This window comes from Ascaphus truei, chromosome 7 (assembly GCF_040206685.1).
Source record: "Ascaphus truei isolate aAscTru1 chromosome 7, aAscTru1.hap1, whole genome shotgun sequence".
Taxonomy (NCBI): Eukaryota; Metazoa; Chordata; class Amphibia; order Anura; family Ascaphidae; genus Ascaphus; species Ascaphus truei.
The window spans coordinates 84,142,963-84,164,341 of NC_134489.1; the positions used below are offsets into that span (position 1 = coordinate 84,142,963).

The 21,379-nt window shown below is 45.5% G+C and overlaps 1 protein-coding gene across 1 annotated transcript in view; it reads left to right on the forward strand.

Annotated features, from left to right (window-relative positions):
- Positions 1-10,575: 10,575 nt before the first annotated feature.
- The window catches only part of LY75 (lymphocyte antigen 75), a 46,409-nt gene continuing 35,605 nt past the window's right edge, over positions 10,576-21,379 (forward strand). The window contains 2 exon segments of the mRNA XM_075609270.1: positions 10,576-10,729; positions 16,642-17,010. Of these exon segments, the coding sequence (XP_075465385.1) occupies positions 10,612-10,729; positions 16,642-17,010 (487 nt within the window). The 5' untranslated portion in view covers positions 10,576-10,611.

Below are 21,379 nucleotides of genomic sequence, written 5' to 3' on the forward strand. Positions count from 1 at the left end.
ACCCATGCACACTTGGTAGGGCCATATGCCCAATAGGCCTATCCAGCTAAGGATTGTTAACAAAACATATATAGGATGCATGTTGCACCCATCTTATGCCCTGACCCCATTTTTTGTTTACACCCCCTCCCTATTGATGGGCAATCTCCGGTTGAGATAATGTTTAACCCGCCCTTTGCTAGGATACAGTCATTCCACTGGATGCTGAATGACCCACTGTTGGACCACCCAGGGATTAGTACAGAAATAGGAGAGTCACTGAAATCCTATTTGCAAACAACGGTTCAGTACAGAACTCAGCAACTCTATGGGAGGCGCGTAAGGCCACAATCAGAGTTTGTCTCAATTGCGTCATACAGAAAGAGAACTCAATTACAAAATAAAAGAAAACCTCTGCAGAAGAGAGGAACTCAAGAGATTGCAGCTAGACGGTGTGGAAAAAGCCTGGAAATAGTCAAAACAGACCTATTACTGTATGATCAAGAAGACAAAGCAGACCACCTCCTAGCAAATAAATGCAGGGGAATATTTCCCAGTTATTAAGACCAAAAGCGGAGAGAAGACATATAACCCCTGCACGGATAGCAGAGGAAGTTACCAATTTCTAGGCTGATTTCTATGATCTTGATTCATCAAACCCAACAGTTAAAAGGCCCAGAGTAGATCAGATAGACGAATATCTGAAGAAATGTAACCTTCTGAAGTTAACGGCTGAAAATCACAAGAGGCTAAATGTAAAAATAACTCATTTAGAATTAGGGGAAGCAGTCAAGAGACTAAAACCATCAAAAGCACCATGATTTAGACGTACGGTCAAACTTATAACACAAGAGTTACATTGGGGATTTTGGCGCCGTCTGTTAGAACTTTTTAATGGTTTCTTGAAAGGAGAACAGATCCCTACATAAATGACGAAGGCTAATATATTAGTGATTCTCAAAAAAGGGGAAAAGACCCTATGAGCTCTGGCAGTTATAGGACAATATTGCTATTAAACACAGATTTAAATATATATAGTAAAATTCTAGCTACTGTAATAGACTAAACCCAATACTTCCCAGACTCATTATAATCAGGTGGGATTTGTGAGTGAGCACCAGGCACCAGACAATACAGGAAAAATCATTAACGTTATTGACAATGTAAACCGCGTCAGACCTAAATCTATGTTATTGAGCCTTGATGCAGAAAAGGCATTCAACAGAATCAAGTTAGACAGAACACTGGAAGCATTTGAGTTCATGGGTGTGTACTTGAAGGGAGTTCAGGCTCTTTATCAGACTCCGGCAGTGACATTAAAATTGCCTTGAGGGAACAGAAACAAAAATGATCAAGAATGTGACGAGACAGGGGTGCCCCCTTTTGCCCTTATTGTTTGCGCTCACAATTGAGTCGCTGGCGGCTACAATTGGAGGCTCCCCCAATGTACCAGGAGTTAAAATAAGAGATTTATTTACAAATTGTCACTGTTTGCAGATAACGTCATACTCACAATAACAAATTCACAGACATCTCTCCCAACCTACTGGTAACACTCACGGAATTTGGGAATTTGTCTGGGTACAAAATAAATACAGGGACGTCCGAGGTCTTGAATTTAACGCTCTCAGGTGAGGAAGTTAAACACCTCAATCAAACTTCAATTGCAAGTGGAGAGAGACCCACCTAAAATATTTAGGTATATATCTCACTAGAAATTATCAATCGCTATACAAATATAATTAACCAGCATTATTCACCAAAATGAAGAAAGATTTACAGGATTGGCATTCTTACCAAATATCCTGGTTAGGGCGCATAACAGAAGCTAAAATTAATATCCTCCCAAGATTCCTTTATCACTTCCAGACATTGAACGCAGGCAGCGGAGCCCCTCCTGTGGAAAGAGTTCAGGGTACTTACCTTGAAGATCAGCCTTCCAGCAGCGTCACGGTGTCGTGACGTGACGGCGGCATTTGACAACGCGACACTGCAGAATGGGGGCCGCACGCACCTCTAACCTTGGGATGAGAAGCGATTCTGCTGGTCCGGGGGCCCTGCCCTTCATTATCCGGTTCCCTCCTCCAGTCGGGCGGAAGTTGGATCCTGGCACTGACAGGAGGAGGGAGCATGGGGCCTCCCGAATGTGCGGGCCCAAGGCAACTGCCTTGCCCTAAGGCCAGCCCTACAGACCTCACAAAAATATAAAGGAAGTTCTAAACAGGATCATGCAATCATGCAATACGCCTGGGAAAACAAACAACCAAGAATAGCTGTTTATAGCTGGCCGTCCCAAATTTCCTGGAATATTACTTAGTCACGAATATGAAACAGATAATATACAAGCATTCACTTAGCAAACCCCACAGCTGGTTAGATCTGGAAAGATCATTTAAAAACCTGATTGGTCTATCCTCCCGACTATGGTTGGGCACAGGCCCCAGACAAGGGAGACAGGTTGAGTCAGAGGTGATAGGGTTTACATTGAAAATATGGTAAGTTACTAAAACACAATATAAGGGGCTGACAAACCCCTGTAGGCTCACCCCTCTGCTAACCCAAGCTTCACCCCAGGGCTTTGATCTTTGGTAAGAAAGGAGGATCTTAGATGTGGGAGACCTACGTAGGAGAGACAAACTAATGCAGTTTGAGGAAGTGTGAGAGAAATATAATCTCCCACAGTCCGAGTTGTTAAAATATATATGTAGCCAGGTCCCCTGTGTCCCGCGACCCCCCCTCGTTACCTCCGCTGCCGGGGGTCACTTGACAGAAATGCTGGCACTTCTGGAGGGTGGGGGCCAGTGCAGGGAGCGCTTCAGCGTTTCAGAGGTCCCCGGCGGCTCCCGAGCAGGGCGTTGCCTTTTTTGCTTTGCACGCGCATGCACAGTGAGTCCCTGTATGCGGCGACCAGCCAGAGACATTGCGCATGCGCAGTGATAGCGCGCGAACCCTAGCCTACCAGGGACAGGCTCTTGGAAGGGACCTCAAGTCCCATGAGCCTCGGGAGCACCCCACGTGATGCCAGGGAGCCAATAGGGCTGGAGGATTGCCCTGCAGGAGATATAGATACATTTCGCTGGGTTTTCTGCAGTCAGGACCAGGAAGAGCCAGGGGAAGGAGGTGAGTGCAGGGGTCTGTGACACACTGCATTAGGCCCCCGTAGGCCCCAGTTAGGTCCTGAGCCCCTCACAGCTTGTGGTGCTACAGGGACAGGCCCTAGGTTAGGGACCCTGTCACATTAGTATCAGTGATAGTTAGGGATCCAGCGGACGCTGCGCTCCCCAAGAAGAGACTTGGGCTCAAGCCTATGCCCAAAGAGACAGAGACTATCTCCTGGGTGGGATCGCCCCTGGCGGACCCTCGTGCAAGGAAGGACCAGATCACAGACGGGATCACCCCGCGGCAGATCCTTTTCGAAGTTGCTTGCAGGCCCAAGTGCAGGAGCACTCGGCAGGTACCTTTATAAGTGCACCAACGAATCACCTAAATATATATCTATACTCTCACATAGTGGCAGCGCTGACCACGTGACAAAAGGGTTAACTGTGGACACGGTGTGGGGGTACACGGTGGTGGATGTAAGGTGCACTCCTAGTGGAGTGAAAGACACTTTGGACTGCGTTATATGTTGTGGAGTTATCCCCTAGAGGAAGTAGTATTATAACGTGCATAGTGGTTACTGATAAGTAAAGTGTGTGATTATTCTGCATTTACAGTAAAGTGGTTATATACATCTCCGTGTATGTGCTTATTGTATATGTGGGTCCTGTGTAGGCAACCTTCTACATTTCTAGAACCCTACGCAGGTGGAGGCTCTGCAAACCAGAATGGTCAAGAGATCCATATGCATCCATATGCACAGTAACAAAAGAAAATATCTACAAAATCGTGCTCAGAAAGTATTACACCCCTAAGTGATTAAGACAGATATACTCAGGTGTCAGATAAATGCTGTAGGCAGGTAGGGGATATAGTAGCACATATTTGGTGGTTTTGTCTGGTAATACAGAACTACTGGAAAAAGATACAGAATCTGATAAGAGAAGTCTTCAGCATTACAATCTCATTAGATCCCATTATTATCATTTTAGCCAAACGAATGGAGAACGTGGATGCCCCACGTGCAAGTTAAAATCCCATATACTAATGGCAGCTAGGTGCGCTGTGTCAGCGGCGTGGAAGGAAACGCTCCCTCCCTCTGGAAGAGAAGTAATTAGGAGAATAAATGAAGTCCAGTTTATGGAGAACCTTACTTCAGTTCTAAATCACACAACAAACAAATTCCGTAGGGCTTGGGAACCATGAGATGGGAGAAGATAATTGAGCGGGGTAGAATGATGGAGAGACGAAAGTGGAAGGGTGGAAGGGCGGAAGATGTGCCTAAAGTAATGAGGGTAAAGGATTGAGAGAGGGCTCCCTGAGGAGTAGTACTTGGTTTAAAAATGTAAACAAAACAAGAATATGAGTATGTATATATAAACTCGTATGAACATTTCTGTACAAGATCTTCACCCCCCCCTTTTTTTTCTGTACTCTCCCCTCTTTTTTTTTGTACCCCCTCCCCATTTTATTAATTGAAAATCTTAATATAAGACAAGTTATAAAAAAAAAAAGAAACATCACTAAAGTTGGATATCTTATACTATATTAGTGAAAGCACTGTATGTTTGCCTGCCTGTCTGGATGTCCGGTGTCCCTCTCATTGGTCCCTTGGCCCGCCCGCCCCCGCACACCTCTCATTGGCCTCACACACTCACACCACCCCCTTGGCCCGCCCCCCACACCTCTCATTGGCCTGAGGCGGAGTGACGGGCCAAAGGTCCAAAAAAATAAATAAAACACACACACACACACACACACACACACACACACACACACACACACACACACACACACCTCTCTCCCCGCTCCAAATCACCTCTCTCCCCGCTCCAAATCACCTCTCTCCCCGCTCCAAATCACCTCTCTCCCCGCTCCAAATCACCTCTCTCCCCTCCCCAGCGGCATCACCTCTCTCCCCGCTCCAAATCACCTCTCCCCGCTCCAAATCACCTCTCCCCGCTCCAAATCACCTCTCCCCGCTCCAAATCACCTCTTCCCCCTCCCCAGCGGCATCACCTCTTCCCCCTCCCCAGCGGCATCACCTCTTCCCCCTCCCCAGCGGCATCACCTCTTCCCCCTCCCCGCTCCAAATCACCTTTCCCCCTCCCCAGCGGCATCACCTCTCCCCCCTCACCGCTCCAAATCACCTCTCCCCGCTCCAAATCACCTCTCCCCGCTCCAAATCACCTCTCCCCGCTCCAAATCACCTCGCTTCCCGCAGCTGCCACGCGGCGCGTAAGATGGCGGCTCCCCTTCCTCCCTCGCGGCGCCGAGTCAGACGGTGGCGGCGCCCGGAAGTACAGGTAGGTGTCGCTCCCCACCTCCGGCGCCAAACGGAACTGAGAAAGGGCGCATCAACTGAGGTGTGTGTGTGTGTGTGTGTGTGTGTGTGTCACTGTCCACTGCCCCCCCCTCCTGTCCACTGCCCCCCCCTCCTGTCCACTGCCCCCCCCTCCTGTCCACTGCCCCCCCCTCCTATCCACTGCCCCCCCCTCCTGTCCACTGCCCCCCCCTTCTGTCCACTGCCCCCCCCTCCTGTCCACTGCCCCCCCCTCCTGTCCACTGCCCCCCCTCCTGTCCACTGCCCCCCCCTCCTGTCCACTGCCCCCCCCTCCTGTCCACTGCCCCCCCCTCCTGTCCACTGCGTCCCCCCTCCTGTCCACTGCGTCCCCCCTCATGCAGGGGGAGGAATCCATGCCTTTGAGGCGCCCCCCCCCCCTCCCTTTGACGCCCCCCCCCCTCCCTTTGACGCCCTCCCCCTCTCCCTTTGACGCCCCCCCCCCTCCCTTTGACGCCCCCCCCCTCCCTTTGACGCCCCCGCCCCTCCCTTTGACGCCCCCCCCCTCCCTTTGACGCCCCCCCCCTCCCTTTGACGCCCCCCCCCTCCCTTTGACGCCCCCCCTCCCTTTGACGCCCCCCCCCCTCCCTTTGACGCCCCCCCCCTCCCTTTGACGCCCCCCCCTCCCTTTGACGCCCCCCCCCCTCCCTTTGACGCCCCCCCCCTCCCTTTGACGCCCCCCCCTCCCTTTGACGCCCCCCCCCTCCCTTTGACGCCCCCCCCTCCCTTTGACGCCCCCCCCTGCCTTTGACGCCCCCCCTGCCTTTGACGCCCCGCGCGCACACACTGACTGACTGCCGCACGCACGCACACACTGACTGACGCGCACACAAAGCCTGACTGACGCACGCACACACTGACTGAGGCACACACTGACTGTGTGTGCGTCAGTCAGTCTGTGTGTGTTTGTGTTTCTGCCTCAGACTCACTGACGCGCGAGCAAACACACAGTGACTGACGCACACACGCTACATGAAGCTGTAAAGGAGGGAGGGAGGGGGGGGACTGGATTGATGTGAATGGGGGACAAACAGAGAGAGGGGGGAGGAGAGAGAGGAACGGGAACATTACATCCCGGGCAACGCCGGGTCTCTCAGCTAGTAAGAGAATATTTGTCTTTTCACACTATGAGATGTATGTTTTGATGTGTTTTCCGTTTAAATGTTCATCACAACAAGCTGAATTGAATTGTTGGGCAGTGAAGGACTAAGGAATAAAATGATATAGTTACAGAAAAAAAATGAGTCGCGTTAAAAAAAAAAAAACTAAAGAAATATATCATTGGTATAAACATGTATGTTATAAACCAAAATCCTACTCTTGATTTTTCTACCTCTGCTACAATATAACTCTACAACATATAACAAGATTCATTGTAATGTCTCAATTAGTTGAAAAGGCCCATGCACTTGTGATTAATTTGATGTTGCTTGCAATGTTATATTTTAGAGCATCTGCGGCTTACATTTTTTATGCCTGCGGCACTTAGTTGATTTTATGCTTTCATTTCCTTAGGCATCATTGCCATTTAATAGAGCTTGACACTGTGTTGGGTAATTAACTGCGGTTGGTAGTCCCATTTTACTATCGTAGCAACATCTATCTTTTAAATTACATTTCTCTTCCATAAAGTGAAGAGCTTGGCAGTGCTGAATGGGCATGTGACATTCCTATGACCTACGTAAGTGATGGTGAGTTGGTGGAAATACCCTATAGCCTCTAATAGCAGTTAACACGGGATGGCGTGTGATGCTCCGCATTGGAGCTTTATGAATCCCGGCATCAATCTGAGAGTAGTGACTTCCTCTTCTGTTGGGTCATGCTACTTCTTGTGAAATAAGATGCAGAAAGCTTGGAACGGGGAGGGGGTTAAGTGGAGAGGGAAACATAAGGTTCAAAAGCAGTGACAGCTAATGAAGCTGGTGGGGTAGAGCCTTAGCAGTGACTGCTAATGAGGCCAGTGGGGACAGGAATTCACAAGGACTACCAACATTTATATATAATATAGATCAGCGGTGCGCAAACTGGGAGGCACGACTCCGGTGGGGCAGATTTTTCTAGGGGGGTCGCGGGCGGTTGCAGAGACCCCGCACTCTTCCCCAAGGCATTTAAATGAAATACCGGGGGATCGTGTGAAGCCCCTGCAATGCACTCTAACGCGCCGCCATGGCAACGCAGCGTCAAATGACGACGCTGGGTCACATGACGTGACATCACACACGTCAAATGACGCCACGGGTCAGGTTACGTGATGTCACATGACCCCGCAGCGCCATTTGACGCAAGTCTAAGGTAGAAAGGGGGGGGGCGCGAGCATTGGGGCAGGGAAGACAGGGAGACGCAGCAGAAAAAGTTTACGCTCCCCTGAAATAGATGACTGTTAGCTGTCAACAGTGCATCACAAATGCTTTGGTAACCAATGAGAGTTCTCCAGAATATGAGACAACAAGCTGGTGAAAACAGACCAGTCGTGTTCAGGGGTCTCCAAAAAGGGAGTGATCCCCCGATTAGTTTCTCACCTAGCAAAAAAAATGTAGATATCATACTTGTCAACCAACTCGAGTTGAACAGTGGAATCCATTCTTTTTTATTTATTCTCATCTGCTGGCCTTTGAGACACTTTGCTATAAAAAGTAAGATTTGAAGAGAGACCTGTATCACCATCACAGGGTTAGTTAGTCCATGCTTGTTCCAATGTAAAGAGTTGTGCAGAAAAAACAAGAGAACAAAGGAAAAAAAGATCAGGAGCCAGATTTATGGGGTCAGCATGGCATGAGGGTGGACATACTAAGCTTTAAGTGCTTTTTGTGAAGATTTCAGTTGATTTAACAGCTCTGTCATCATAGGGACAAAGAGTAGAGATGGGTGAATCTGCTGAAATCCGTTTCCCGGATTTTCGCGGATGTTACCCCCCAAAATCTGTTTTGCGATGTAAAATCCGCAAATGGATTTGGGCGGTTTCAATCCGCCATTGGATACAACCTGCAGATCCGCCAACAGATTGCTGAATCCGTGGATTGGAATCTACAAATCCGTCCACGGGTTGCGGAATCCGCAGAGTGTATTTGGTAATAATAATAAAAAATCAGCAAAAAGCGAATCGGCTTTTTTTTGCATTGATCCGCGGACCGAAGGAACCGGACGATCCGCTGCGGATTTCAATTCGCAACATTTTTTTGCCCATCTCTAGCCAAGAGCACACTGCTCACGTCACGCAACGAAGTGGTTTATGCTGACCGACTGCCATGTGATCATGAAACTGTGCTCCAGACTTGATCTTCCAAGCATCCACTTGTGGGAGGTGGCACCGATGTTATAAATGTACAGCAAGTTTTTAACGTGTAAAGCCTTAAAAGTGAGGAGGATAATTGAGTGTGTGATACAGGATTTGATAGGAAGCCAGGAGAGGGACTTCAGCAGGGGAGAGGCTGAGACAGATTTAGGAGAGAGTAACATGTTTCAGGCAGCAGTGTTTAGGATACATTGTAGGGGAGACACGTGAGAGGCAGGAAGGCCAGACAGCAGAAGGTTACAATAGTCGAGACAGGAGAGAATGAGGGCTTTTGTCAGAGTTTTAGCAGTATAGCAACAGAGGAGTGGGCGTATCTTTGCAATATTGCAGAGGAAAACAAACTGTTTTGGCTCAATTTTGAATGTGAAGGAGGAGTCAAATGTGACCCCGAGGCATCGTGCTTGCGATACTGGGTGTATGATAGTGCACAGTAATGTAGAAGGGGGTAGAAGGGGGCAGTAGGGCCATGCTTGGGAGGAAGTATGAGGAGCACCATTTTTGAGATGTTTAGTTTGAGTCGGCGCAGGGCCATCCAGGATGATATAGCGTAGAGACATTCAGAGACTTTGGTTTCTACAGCAAGTATAAGGTCATGTGTTGAAAAATAAATTTGTGTGTAATCAGCATTGAGGTGATATTTGAACCCAAGTGATTTGATAAGGTCACCTAGAGAGAGTGTGTAAAGAGAAAAGAGGTCCCAGGACAGACCCCTTGAGTACGCCCAGAGAGATCGATAGAGGAGGAGGTGTTAGCAAATGAGACACTGAAATGGAAGGTAAGAGGAAATCCAGGATATAGCTTTGCTACAGAGTATCGAGAATGTGAAGGTGAAGAGGGTGGCCCACAGTAGCAAAGGCTGCAGAGATATCGAGTAATATGAGCAGAGTGTTATGACCTTTATCTTTGGCAGCATAGAGGTTATTAGTTATTTTGGTGAGGGCTGTTTCTGTGGAGTGAGCAGTGCGGAAGCCAGATAGTAGAGGGTCTAGGAGAGAATAGGAGGTGAGAAAATAGAGCAAGCGAGAGAATACAAGGCGTTCAACGCTTTTCTGTTTCTGATCATTTGTTGCCAATATTTCCAGCAGTTTCAGCTGCAAACTGTAACAATAGATAATGTTACCTTAATAATATAAGAATACATTGCAGCTGTTGCGTTACACTGACAATAGAACAGAAGGGAAGCTGAACCCACCAAAAGAAATGCAATAATTTATAAAAAGTTCATTTTATTGACTGATTACAGTCACAAACCATCCGACGAAACGTCGGATGGTTTGTGACTGTAATCAGTCAATAAAATGAACTTTTTTTTAATAAATTATTGCATTTCTTTTGGTGGGTTCAGCTTCCCTTCTGTTCTACATGCAGTTACCCTGACTAGGTTTTTTCTGCTTGCAGCACCCACCACTATTCCTGTTTGTTGCTCTTGTTCCCATAGAGTTGGGGCATCCCAAGTTGCATTTATCTTGACTCTTGTGTGTTTAACGTTACACTGACTAAAAGATTGATTTGAAACTGAAAGGCAGCCATTTAGTGAACCCTGGGTTGCAGGATTTAGCTAATCGATCATGGGAGAACCAATCGATCGGCAGCTTAGGTAATCAGTTTTCAATAAAGGTAATCAAATGCTGCTCATATTAAAAAAAAAAAAAAAAAAGATTTGTAAAATGTTTTTTTTTTAACTGCTTGTACTGCCTCCTTAAAGAGTTTCACTGGCTATAGAGTTAGAGAAGACCACAGCCAAAGTTAAGCCAAACATCTTCCTGGCAACAGATGACCAAACTTTTATTAAACCAATCCAAAATTCCTATTGCCTGGGACCTCTGCCAATAAGACGAGATAGTTTGGAAGGGGGTGGGGCTGAGGCTGGAGTCTATCTCCCAGGTGCTGGGAAGGGGGTATGCGGAGTCTCGGTGTCAGAGTTGCTGGTGGGGTTATGGGGGGCGGTGGGTTCCTGAAGCTGTTGCTGCTAACAGTCTGGGCAACATCTGAAGGCAAAGCGTCCCCTGAATCCACAGGTAATCCAGCAACTCTCTGTGCTATTTCCTTCTCGGCAGCACGAGTCCTGGGAGCCCATATGTTGTGGGTACTGCTGTTCCTGAGCATGAGAGCAGCAAAAAGGGGTGGGGTGGGGGTGTTGCTAATACTAATAATGTTTCGGTCCTATATTCAATCTGCTGTAGAAGTGTTTATATGGCGAAGAGGCAGCTGTACCCCCCTAATTCTCTCTCCCCCCCCCCCCTTTTAACTCCGTGACTGCTGGCGGTGCTTACATGGCTGGTATCTGAGGCTTTGGTGGGATTAACAGGTCCCTGTATTTTGCTTTCACTTTCTTTAGCAAGATGTGCGAAACTGTTGAAGATTTTGTATTTATTTGTTTGATTACTTCCTCTTGCAGGGAACTCTAGAACAGAGCAGTGTAAATGCATACAGGCTGATTGTTTTATATTAATATGTAGGGTCTGGGTTATAAAAGTGTCAGGACAGTTCTCACAAGAAATCCCAGCAATGATGGGTCATGGTCGTTTAGCCTAATGTTGTAATTTAGCAGTTGCACTTGGTCCCATTGTAACTATTTACCATCTATTGTAATGTTACGTGCTGCATACTTGGTTTTCTGCTTTAGGTTGCGGCCACGCTAGCGCTGAGCGAGCGGCGCTTGCCGAGTTTAGTTTCGGCAATTTAAATTGTTCTGTGCATGGGCATGCACGCTCTCCCAAGCTTGGCACTTGGGGAGACAAAAAAAAGTGAGTTTGTGTGCTCAAGAAGCCTCCAATGGCCCCCCCGCGCGCGCTTGCAAAATAGCCAGGACACCCGGCGCTTATGCTTGGAGAGCTGGTGATGTCACCGCTTTCAAGCATGAGCGCGGTCAGTGCTAGCGGGGTCGCAGCCTATAATTAATGATACATGCTTTCAGTGATGTTTGCTGATCGCACTGTCCCTTTATGGGGCAGATCTTTCTCTTGGCTCTCAGTGGGGTTAACACTTTCAGTCCTGACACTACTATAGCTTCAGCTTGGTCCCTGTGAACTTGTGTGTTTACAATGTGTGACTGGGACTTCATTATTAGGATAGAATCCCTGTCCTAATAGTAACCTTAGCATATTTCCCCTTCCTATTAAAGTTAAATCCGGTCAAATACACGTTAGGTAATAAAATAGTAACTGGGTTGTAAGTAGAAATAGAAGTGGGGGCCGTGCACATGACCAATACAATTATACTTTTTCTGTGGGTCACATTTAAAATGTCTCCAGGGTGGTGGTCTTTTCATATGGACCCATGACTGGTTAATGAATTCTCGTTTAAGTGCCGGCATATTATGCAGAGGTGTAAATTACATAAACCGCGTTACATACCAAATAAGGACAAACCTGCACAAACGGGTACAGAAGGTAATGCGGGCCCTGAACCTGAGAGCTCACACTCTAGAGGGAATGAGGGACATTATTGACACAAAAGGTAAATTGTCTGCTCATTGTGGGACGGCGTATACATCAGAGTGGAGTTTGGTCCAAACGCACAGCTGATCACAACAAGGTTGGGAAGTGGGATGCGACCTTTGGCCGCGGCAGTGTTTAGCCGCGGGGGAACCCTCTGCCGCAGCCGTTCCACTGCTGAATTGTCCGCCACTGGCCGCTTCTATGAGACCCTAAGTTAGGGTAGGGGGTTAGTTTTGGGGTAGGGGGTTAGTTTTGGGGTAGGGGGTTAGTTTTGGGGTAGGGGGTTAGTTTTGGGGTAGGGGGTTAGTTTTGGGGTAGGGGGTTAGTTTTGGGGTAGGGGGTTAGTTTTGGGGTAGGGGGTTAGTTTTGGGGTAGGGGGTTAGTTTTGGGGTAGGGGGTTAGTTTTGGGGTAGGGGGTTAGTTTTGGGGTAGGGGGTTAGTTTTGGGGTAGGGGGTTAGTTATGGGGTAGGGGGTTAGTTATGGGGTAGGGGGTTAGTTATGGGGTAGGGGGTTAGTTATGGGGTAGGGGGTTAGTTATGGGGTAGGGGGTTAGTTATGGGGTAGGGGGTTAGTTTTGGGGTAGGGGGTTAGTTTTGGGGTACTGGGTTAGTTTTGGGGTACTGGGTTAGTTTTGGGGTTGGGGGTTAGTTTTGGGGTTGGGGGTTAACATTAGGGGTTTTAGCGGTTTGGGTAAATTGTTTCAGGATAAGGGGTTAAAGTTTTTAGGGTAGGGAATAGCGTTTGGTATTGGGGGGGGGGGTTTAGGGTAAAGCTAAGGTTGGACTTACTGAGTGTCTTGGTGGCGAGAGGTCACTTGCGGCTAAACGCCAGCGGTCATATGGGTGTGGTGATCCAGTCCAAATGGGCGTGTTTTCAGGGAGTTTTTAAATGTCGGAAAGCTTGGGAAGAGTCTGAGGGTGCGTGTTAGGGAATGTCAGAGAGGGTGCAGCACTAGAGCAGTCTTGTGGGAGGGGAAGTGATAAGATTGTTTGTTGATACTGTAGGTGCAGTCTCTTTTACGACCAGAGTGAAAGTGACATTTAGTAGGTTAAATGGAAGTGGGTGATGGGTGATGCATATAGGAGGTTTTTAGAATCTGTAATTGTTATGAGATTATTATTATTATTATTATTATTATTATTATTACTATTTGTAAAGCACCAATGTATTTGGCGCGCAGAATCTACAGGTCTTTTGTCAGATATTACATTTTTTTTGTTTGCAATATAATTGTGAGCGCAAATACCACATAAGATCAGACAGAGGACGCCGAAAAATTTATAATTTTTTTAAAATAGTTTTTACAAAGTAAATAAAGAGCTCTTCCTGCCCAGACAAAGCTTTAGTTAGAATGTGAAATGATCGTCTGCTTCTACCTGATCCCTGGTCTTATCTCCAAGGTGTAAAGCAGGCGTGGCCAACTCCAGTCCTCAAGGGCCACCAACAGGTCAGGTTTTCAGGATATCCCTGCTTCAGTAAAGGTGTCGCAATCAGAGACTCAGTCTGATTGAGCCACCTGTGCTGAAGCTGAGATATCCTGAAAACCTGACTTTTGGTATCGCTTGAGGACTGGAGTTGGCCACTCCTGGTATACTGTATCTGGAATGGTTTTGGCTTTTTTCCATAGCACATGGAGGCTGCTGTGTATTTGTCTGTGTATTTATATTTTTTATGCTGCTACAGTTTTTACTTCGGAATGAATAATCTACTTTTTGAGAACTGGTGCACACATTCTTTCACTTTTTTTTCCCTTTGTACTTTAATATGGATTTATCTGATTGTTGATGCAGATGGAAGACGGATTTCCTTCTAATTATTTGGATATTCGTTGTTTTCGATTATATGTGGGGGTTTTTAGGTGCCCCAAAGTAATATGCTCTGCTTCTTGGTAAATATGTTACTTTAGGGGTGATTGGACTTTTGTAAACGAATAGATGAAGTGTACATGTATAACTGATGAAGAATAAATGGTTAAGCAGTGTAGATTCGGGATCCATTTATAGGTTTAGATCTGAGGGAGGACAAAGGTTGTATGTCATACAGCCCAAGATATAAAATCTTTTATGGGAGATAATTTTTTGCTAAGTTTTGGGGAATCTGCCAGCTAAAGCAGGGGGGGGGGGGGGGCGAGGGGAGGAATTGGAGCATATGCAGCTGCGTTAGTCATATTCTGGAAACCTAAATTGAGGACTCTGACCCCATAGAAAAGATAGGTGTGGCAGGCCACAATGTGCTTGGTATCTAGTAATCTTTATTATGGTGTCATATCAAGTTTGGGTTTTATCTTCTGAGCAGCTGTCTTGTACAGCTTTTAAATGGGCTGTTCTATGTAGCATGAAAAAGAACCAACTACCGTTGTATGTTAAGCTAATTCGAATGATAAATGTTTTTTATCCACTAGGTTGGACTGACCATTTAAATATATTTATATAGCTTATTGTCCTGGAACAGGATTGTGTTTTTTCTGTCTTCAGGCTGACAGCACTCCTCAGCCTAGCAGTTGCAACAATGTTGCGACCCCTTGTGGGTTTCTTGGCTTCAGCCAGTTGCCTTGGCAAACCCCCTGCTGGACTCCTCCCCCTCCACTTGCCAGGGGGTATTGTCCCAGTAAATTTCCCATCAGCCCAGACCAGCATTCTGTCTTTTAGTACCAGCAGCCATCTTGAGCAGTCATCTCTCCTATCCTGGTAAAGTTACTGATTTTTACCTATCCCTATATCTTGCATTTATTCCACTTCCCTCATAGCTCCCCTTCCCCTCATGGCTCCTCCCCTTCCCCCTCATGGCTCCTCCCCTTCCCCCTCATGGCTCCTCCCCTTCCCCCTCATGGCTCCTCCCCCTCATGGCTCCTCCCCTTCCCCCTCATGGCTCCTCCCCTTCCCCCTCATGGCTCCTCCCCTTCCCCCTCATGGCTCCTCCCCTTCCCCCTCATGGCTCCTCCCCTTCCCCCTCATTGCTCTTATGTCCCAGTGTTCCCTCAGTACCTTTCCCCCTTTTTTTATTTGCATGTTGTTGCCCCAAATATGTCCTCTTTGTAGGTCTGCATAGTCCCAGGAAAAGTCTTGACCTGTCATAAACCCAATCTATAATATTTTTAAAATCAAACTGTTGCTACATTAACCCCTGAAGCACAAGATTGATTGAAATACATGTCATTTCATAATTGCCCCCTGTTTTGGTGCCAGTAAAGTAGTTTTAAATTGGGCAACAATTTTGGATTAGAATTTACTCCCCAATATAAACTTTTTGCCAACTATTAACTGATCAAACTAGAGGAAATCTGATCTACTTAAGGTGTGTGTGTGTGTGTGTGTGTGTGTGTGTGTGTGTGTGTGTGTGTGTGTGCGTGTGTGTCAATACATTACGGTGTATACTAATGTCAGTATCTTTGAATAAACTTTAGTTTGCACCAAGTACGTGAGTGTGGCACCCTTCGTCTTTGCACTAGACTAATGCCAGGACAGTTGTGTAGAATGTAATATATGGGTGTGCTTTATTGGTTGGTTTTGCCCAGGTCATGGGAAGTTAGCCAAAGACAGTTATGGAACATTTTGTCACTGCTGCCTGGGAAAGAATAACAAGTGTAACCACCAAGCATTACATATTCGCTGTTCATATTTTGATTAACTGTTTAGCTTCATAAAGCCATTGGCCTACACCTACGTTTGCATAAAACCAAACATTGACACCACATAGTATACTCCTTATATTACTGAGCGCTCAAGTTTCCCATGTAAATATGTGCAGATTCTCACCTGTGAATTCTATCTTCTACTTTCATCACTTATTTCTTAATATCATGCTTGCTCCAAGTGCTTCTGACTTCCTTTAGTGTTTCTTTGCCATGTAGTTATACAATGCATCTACAACTATTTAGCTGCAGACGTGCTTTCCCCGATCCTGACACCCTTGGGTCTCAGTTTGAGCTTTTGTTCTAGCATTTTTTTCCCCAGATGTATTTATACACCTCTATGTAGTTACCAATTCTCTACTTATAGAAGTGTTGCTACAAGTGTTTCTAAGGCCTCGTTCAGGGTGCAGGCTTCGGAGGGAGGGAGTGCTGCCGTGGGACACAAAGTGTTCAAATTGAATACTGGTTGTCAGGGTAGCAGCTGCATTGTCTCCGAAGTACGGAGTTGACGCTGGCTACAGTTTCAATAAACAATAAATTTGTTTTTTGAAGCTGCAGCAGCGTCACTGGGACCTAGGCAGCCAATGAAATCATTCATGAGAATGATTTCATGACTGCAACTTGGATCCCTAACCTGCCGTCTGTAGCCCCGCCGCCTCCTCAACTCCTGAAAAAGTCTGCTGGGGAGGATGAACACACATCGCCCAGCAGACTGCCGCCCTCCCTCCAACGCCTGCCTCTGGCACCCTGAACGAGGCCTAAGGTTCGTAACTGAGGTGACTGGGTGGGAGGTTGCACAATACCAGTCAAGGGTCTTTGCAAATGAATGTACTTTTTTTTTCTTTCTGTCATATCTAGCCCATGTGTTTACCATACGCCATGAACAAACCAGCAAATGCCTTGGAACAGACAATGCTGGGATTGCATTAGCCGACTGTGTGCAGATGAATAACTCCTTGTGGAAGTGGGTCTCAAACCACCGTCTCTTCAATTTGGGGTCCCAACAGTGCCTGGGACTTGATGTCACCAAACCTCAAGACCCTTTGAAAATGTCCCCATGCGACTCCACGCTTATGTTGTGGTGGCAATGTAATGGTGGGTCCTTGTATGGTGCATCCACGTATAAACTGACCGAAAAGAATGGATCTGTGACCGCAAGCTTCTCATCAAAAGACACATGGAGATGGGGCAGCTCTACTGGGAACATATGTGAATTGCCGTACGAGGGTATGTTTCACTTTCATACTGAGATTAGAAATGGGAAAATTCTTGTTGCTCTCTTCACTTTTTTTAGCTTTATTTAGACAAGTCAGAAAGTAGGGATTATAATTTAACCATGTACTCGGGGGGTGGATCAGTCGGTTATATAATTGATTTATAGCAATGATTCTTAAATGGTGACACACCTAGCTGTGTTTATTTCTTTTTATAATACATACAACGCCCTTACTGTATTTTTTACATAGTTACAGTAAGCACTATCTTTTTTTGGGGGTGGGTGATTACTTTTCTCTATTTGCAAATACATTATATATATATTTCTCTATCCTTTTAATAAAATGGGGTTTGACATATCCGGGTGTGTTACTGACTCAATTAAAATATTGCTGCATTAAACTGTTGATACCCAATTTGTAATCTGCAGGTCACTCCTTTTTATTAGTTCATTCCTTTTTTGTTTTAGCTATAATGTATTTAAGATGTTTGTCTACACTGATCCATAACATCATCATTAAATTGTCCCCTTAAAATGGTAATACAGGTTTCATATAATTTTTTTTTTTTAAGTTCAATTTTTTATTCCAGGATTGCAGCGGGGGATCTCCGAAACTGAACTGCTATTTTTAGCTCCAGGAACACCCTGCTTCTAGAGATGCTTATCTTTGTGGAGTTTAAATGTCCCGATCGCGCAGACCAATAGTAAGCCTCAGCGGATGATGTCACTGCTTCCTATTGGCCCGCGGGACATTTAAATCCACCATTATGTTAGGCACACACAATTTCTGCAGAGATACCGGCAACACTACAGAGGTAAGGATCTCTGGAGGCAGGGGGTCCCCAGAGCTAACATGCACACCGTTCAACTCCGGAGACCCCATGCTTCATCCTGTAATAATAAAACAAGTGAAACCTGTATTGCTGCTTTAAGGGAAAAGTTGGAATGCCTCATGAGATGGAGCAGTATGTGTCATAAGGAAACAGAAAAGTATTTCCCTTCAATTCTTAACATCTTCTTAGAACTGCATTATTTTAAAACATAATACAGGAAAACCAAATGTTTCCCTTAAAAACAACATTCCTCAATATTCCGATGCATAACCATTTGGTGCCCATATTGTAGCTGATGGTTGTGCCTGGGATATGCCAGTTGGCTTCCAGATTGCTTGGAGTTTACACAAAATCATAAAAGCAAGTTTGCTACTAATCGTTGTTTTTTTTAATAATTTGCCTTTTGGTTCTAAATGTAAACCGAATGTTTAAAGTAATATGAATTTAGCAGATCACTCTAATTCCTTACAGGTAAGAACACTGCCTTTGTAATGGGTGAACTTCGTATGAATCTCAGAGTTGGTTTACCTTAGGACCGTGTGCAAGTCAGGAGCTGCATATTCTCAGTGCTATATAAGAAATAAATATTCTTAATAGGAACTTTATTTTGTGTGGATATATCTCATTTTTGGTGTGCTAATAGCCTGTTTTGATTATATCCAAATATAAATAAGGATAACATTTTATTGCATACAATATGCCAAATATCAACATTGATGGTTTTTCTGCTTCTAAATAGCCAGTCTACCGGAGTTTCCTATGTCAACTTTTGTTTTCTTGTACATGGCTCTTGTGGCCTAGCACAAGTCAAATGCTTTTTAAAAAGGAACTGTAACCTGGAAATTGTCCCATTGTAGACTCGCTTCTGTAGTGCATTTTCCGTGACTTCATGGTTGATTTACAAAAGTTACAAAACGTCGTGCTTTGGTAGGTAACCGATAAATGCACAGTTGTGTTTTTTTTGTTCTTAATGTAAGCTATCTTTTATTGTAGATTGACATACAGTATACAATGAAACAAAACAGCATGTTAAGAAGGCACATGTTTACATCATATACAGCTCAACCCCATTATTGCGCAATCCACTACAACGCTGATCCGCTTATAACGCAGTCTGAGAGTGGCTCCTGTTTTTTTAAAAGCATTTTTTGGGGGGTGTAAACTTCCAGGAGTTGCCGGGAGGGATGTTCGGCTTCCCACCCTTTCAATATAATAGAATAATGATTAAGGGCCTCAGGCACTTCTATAAGCAGCAATACACAGGGTTTAACATGATTCACACAATCCCGTTTATCGTACACACACAAAAAAAAAAAATCCTTTTATTAACTAAAAGAAAGGTTTGCGCAAAGGTTAATTAATGGGAAAGCGTCACCAATTCCCAATTGGCTTTCAAGAACACCGATGCATGAGGTTTTTGGTGTTTGTAGAAAAATGATTCAAGAAATATACAGTGAAACCCATGCCATCAAAGTCTAGGAGGGATATTTGATAAAAGTATTTTGGCTGCAAAACTGGGGTACAAAAAACAGGACTAGATTAAAATACATTACATCGCAATCATTTTTATTTTATTTTTTTGTGTCAATTTTGCAGCTGGGTACTTCCTTTTCTGAGATTATTGCTGCGAAAAAAAATGACTGCCTTCCTAGAAGTCAGACTCGCGTGACTAACAGTTTAGGGGTTGCTTAGATAGGCACAGAGCCATCCACAGATGAGGCACAGATCACCGCGTATCTGGAGTTTGTCATGGCTCTCGCTGCCAGCAACTTGCAAGGCAAAGGGAAGCTTGAAACCTCCGTCACCAAAGCGGCAACGGAATAAAGCAGGTCAACATCAGTCTGCACAGACGTTTTAAAACCCGGCCCCACACCTAGCTCCCTCCTCCCAACTGCTGCTCTAGATGTCAATATTCAAGCAAGCAATTCGAGGTCATTCAAGGAACAAATCCACCAGGAGCCACTTGATTTACTTTGTAGTGTAGCCCCAAAAATGACTGTCTACCAAAGCAAATTTTTTTTTTACTTACACGCAGGGCGTGTTGGTGCACATGCGCGCACACACACACACACACACACACACACACACACAGACACACTCACTCTTTAAGGGACAGCTCTTGCGCTGATCTGTCAGCCGGAAGCTGAAGCAGGCGGACGAGAGTGCTGACAGCTGCTGCTACAGATGCCAGGTAAAGTCCTGCATGGGGGTGCCGCTGCGACGCCCGGTTCAGGGACAGCTGGGAGAGTTATCCCAACTCTCCCCTCCGGCGGATGCGGAACCCCTGATCGCAGCCATTCTCCCCCCCCCCCCCCCCCCCCCCCCCCGCGCGCGATCCCGGTTGTAACGCAGTCTCATTATGTAGACCCCAAGCACTGCATTATAATGGGGTTCAGCTTTACATGGAAAGCCATACAATATTTTGACTCCCAAGTCTTTAGACTAGTTGTCAGATCTGTGAGAACTGCCTTCTTACATATTTTCTCGCCTTTTCGCTTTACACCACGCAATGATTTGTCAAAACATATTTTGTTTATTACTATGTATATGTAATATATATATTTCATGTAGAGGTATCAGTACCGTGTTAGCCGAGCTTCAATAATCAAAAAATAAATAGATGATACCGTTCTCTGGCTAACGAAATGCTTTTATTTGTGCGAGTTTTCGAGATACACTGATCTCTTCTTCCGGCGATGTTACAATGAATGAAGCAAGCAAAGGGTATACTTAAAAACAGTGTCTCTTGAAATGTTATCTGTGCTTGTCCTTCCCCCGGTGTGGATGAGATTTATGGCTGGAGGTGTTAAATGGTTCCTGAAAGTAAGTGATGTAAGAGTGTGTGTATCTGTGTGAATATAAATGAATGGAGAGCCCACAGTGTATACAGTGCTTTACAAAAGGGGTGTGTGGAGTGGGAGTTAATAGAAATGGTGTGGAAATGTGAGAGATAGTATCCACACACACACTTTTAGTTATGCTACTATGTGGCCCCTATTGGTGTATAGGGATGGAAAAACAAAGAGTATTGGTATGTGTAAGAGACAGCTGTGTGTGCATACATATAGCACAGTATGTACAGACATGGTCTTTAGCGCTCATGGGAAGAGAGTTCACTTGTGTCAGTAATGACTCATAAAATTTCGATCTCTGTTTAGGCCACCGTTAAGTGTCCCGAACAGTTGCATAAATTTGTATTCATGCAACCGTCGCATGAATAGAAATTTTATGAGTCATTACTGACACAAGTGAACTCTCTTCCCATGAGCGCTAAAGACCATGTCTGTACATACTGTGCTATATGTATGCACACACAGCTGTCTCTTACACATACCAATACTCCTTGTTTTTCCATCCCTATACACCAATAGGGACCACATAGTAGCATAACTAAAAGTGTGTGTGGATACTATCTCTCACATTTCCACACCTACCCACACCATTTATATTAACTCCCACTCCACACCCCTTTTGTAAAGCACTGTATACACTGTGGGCTCTCCATTCATTTATATTCACACAGATACACACACACACACACACACAC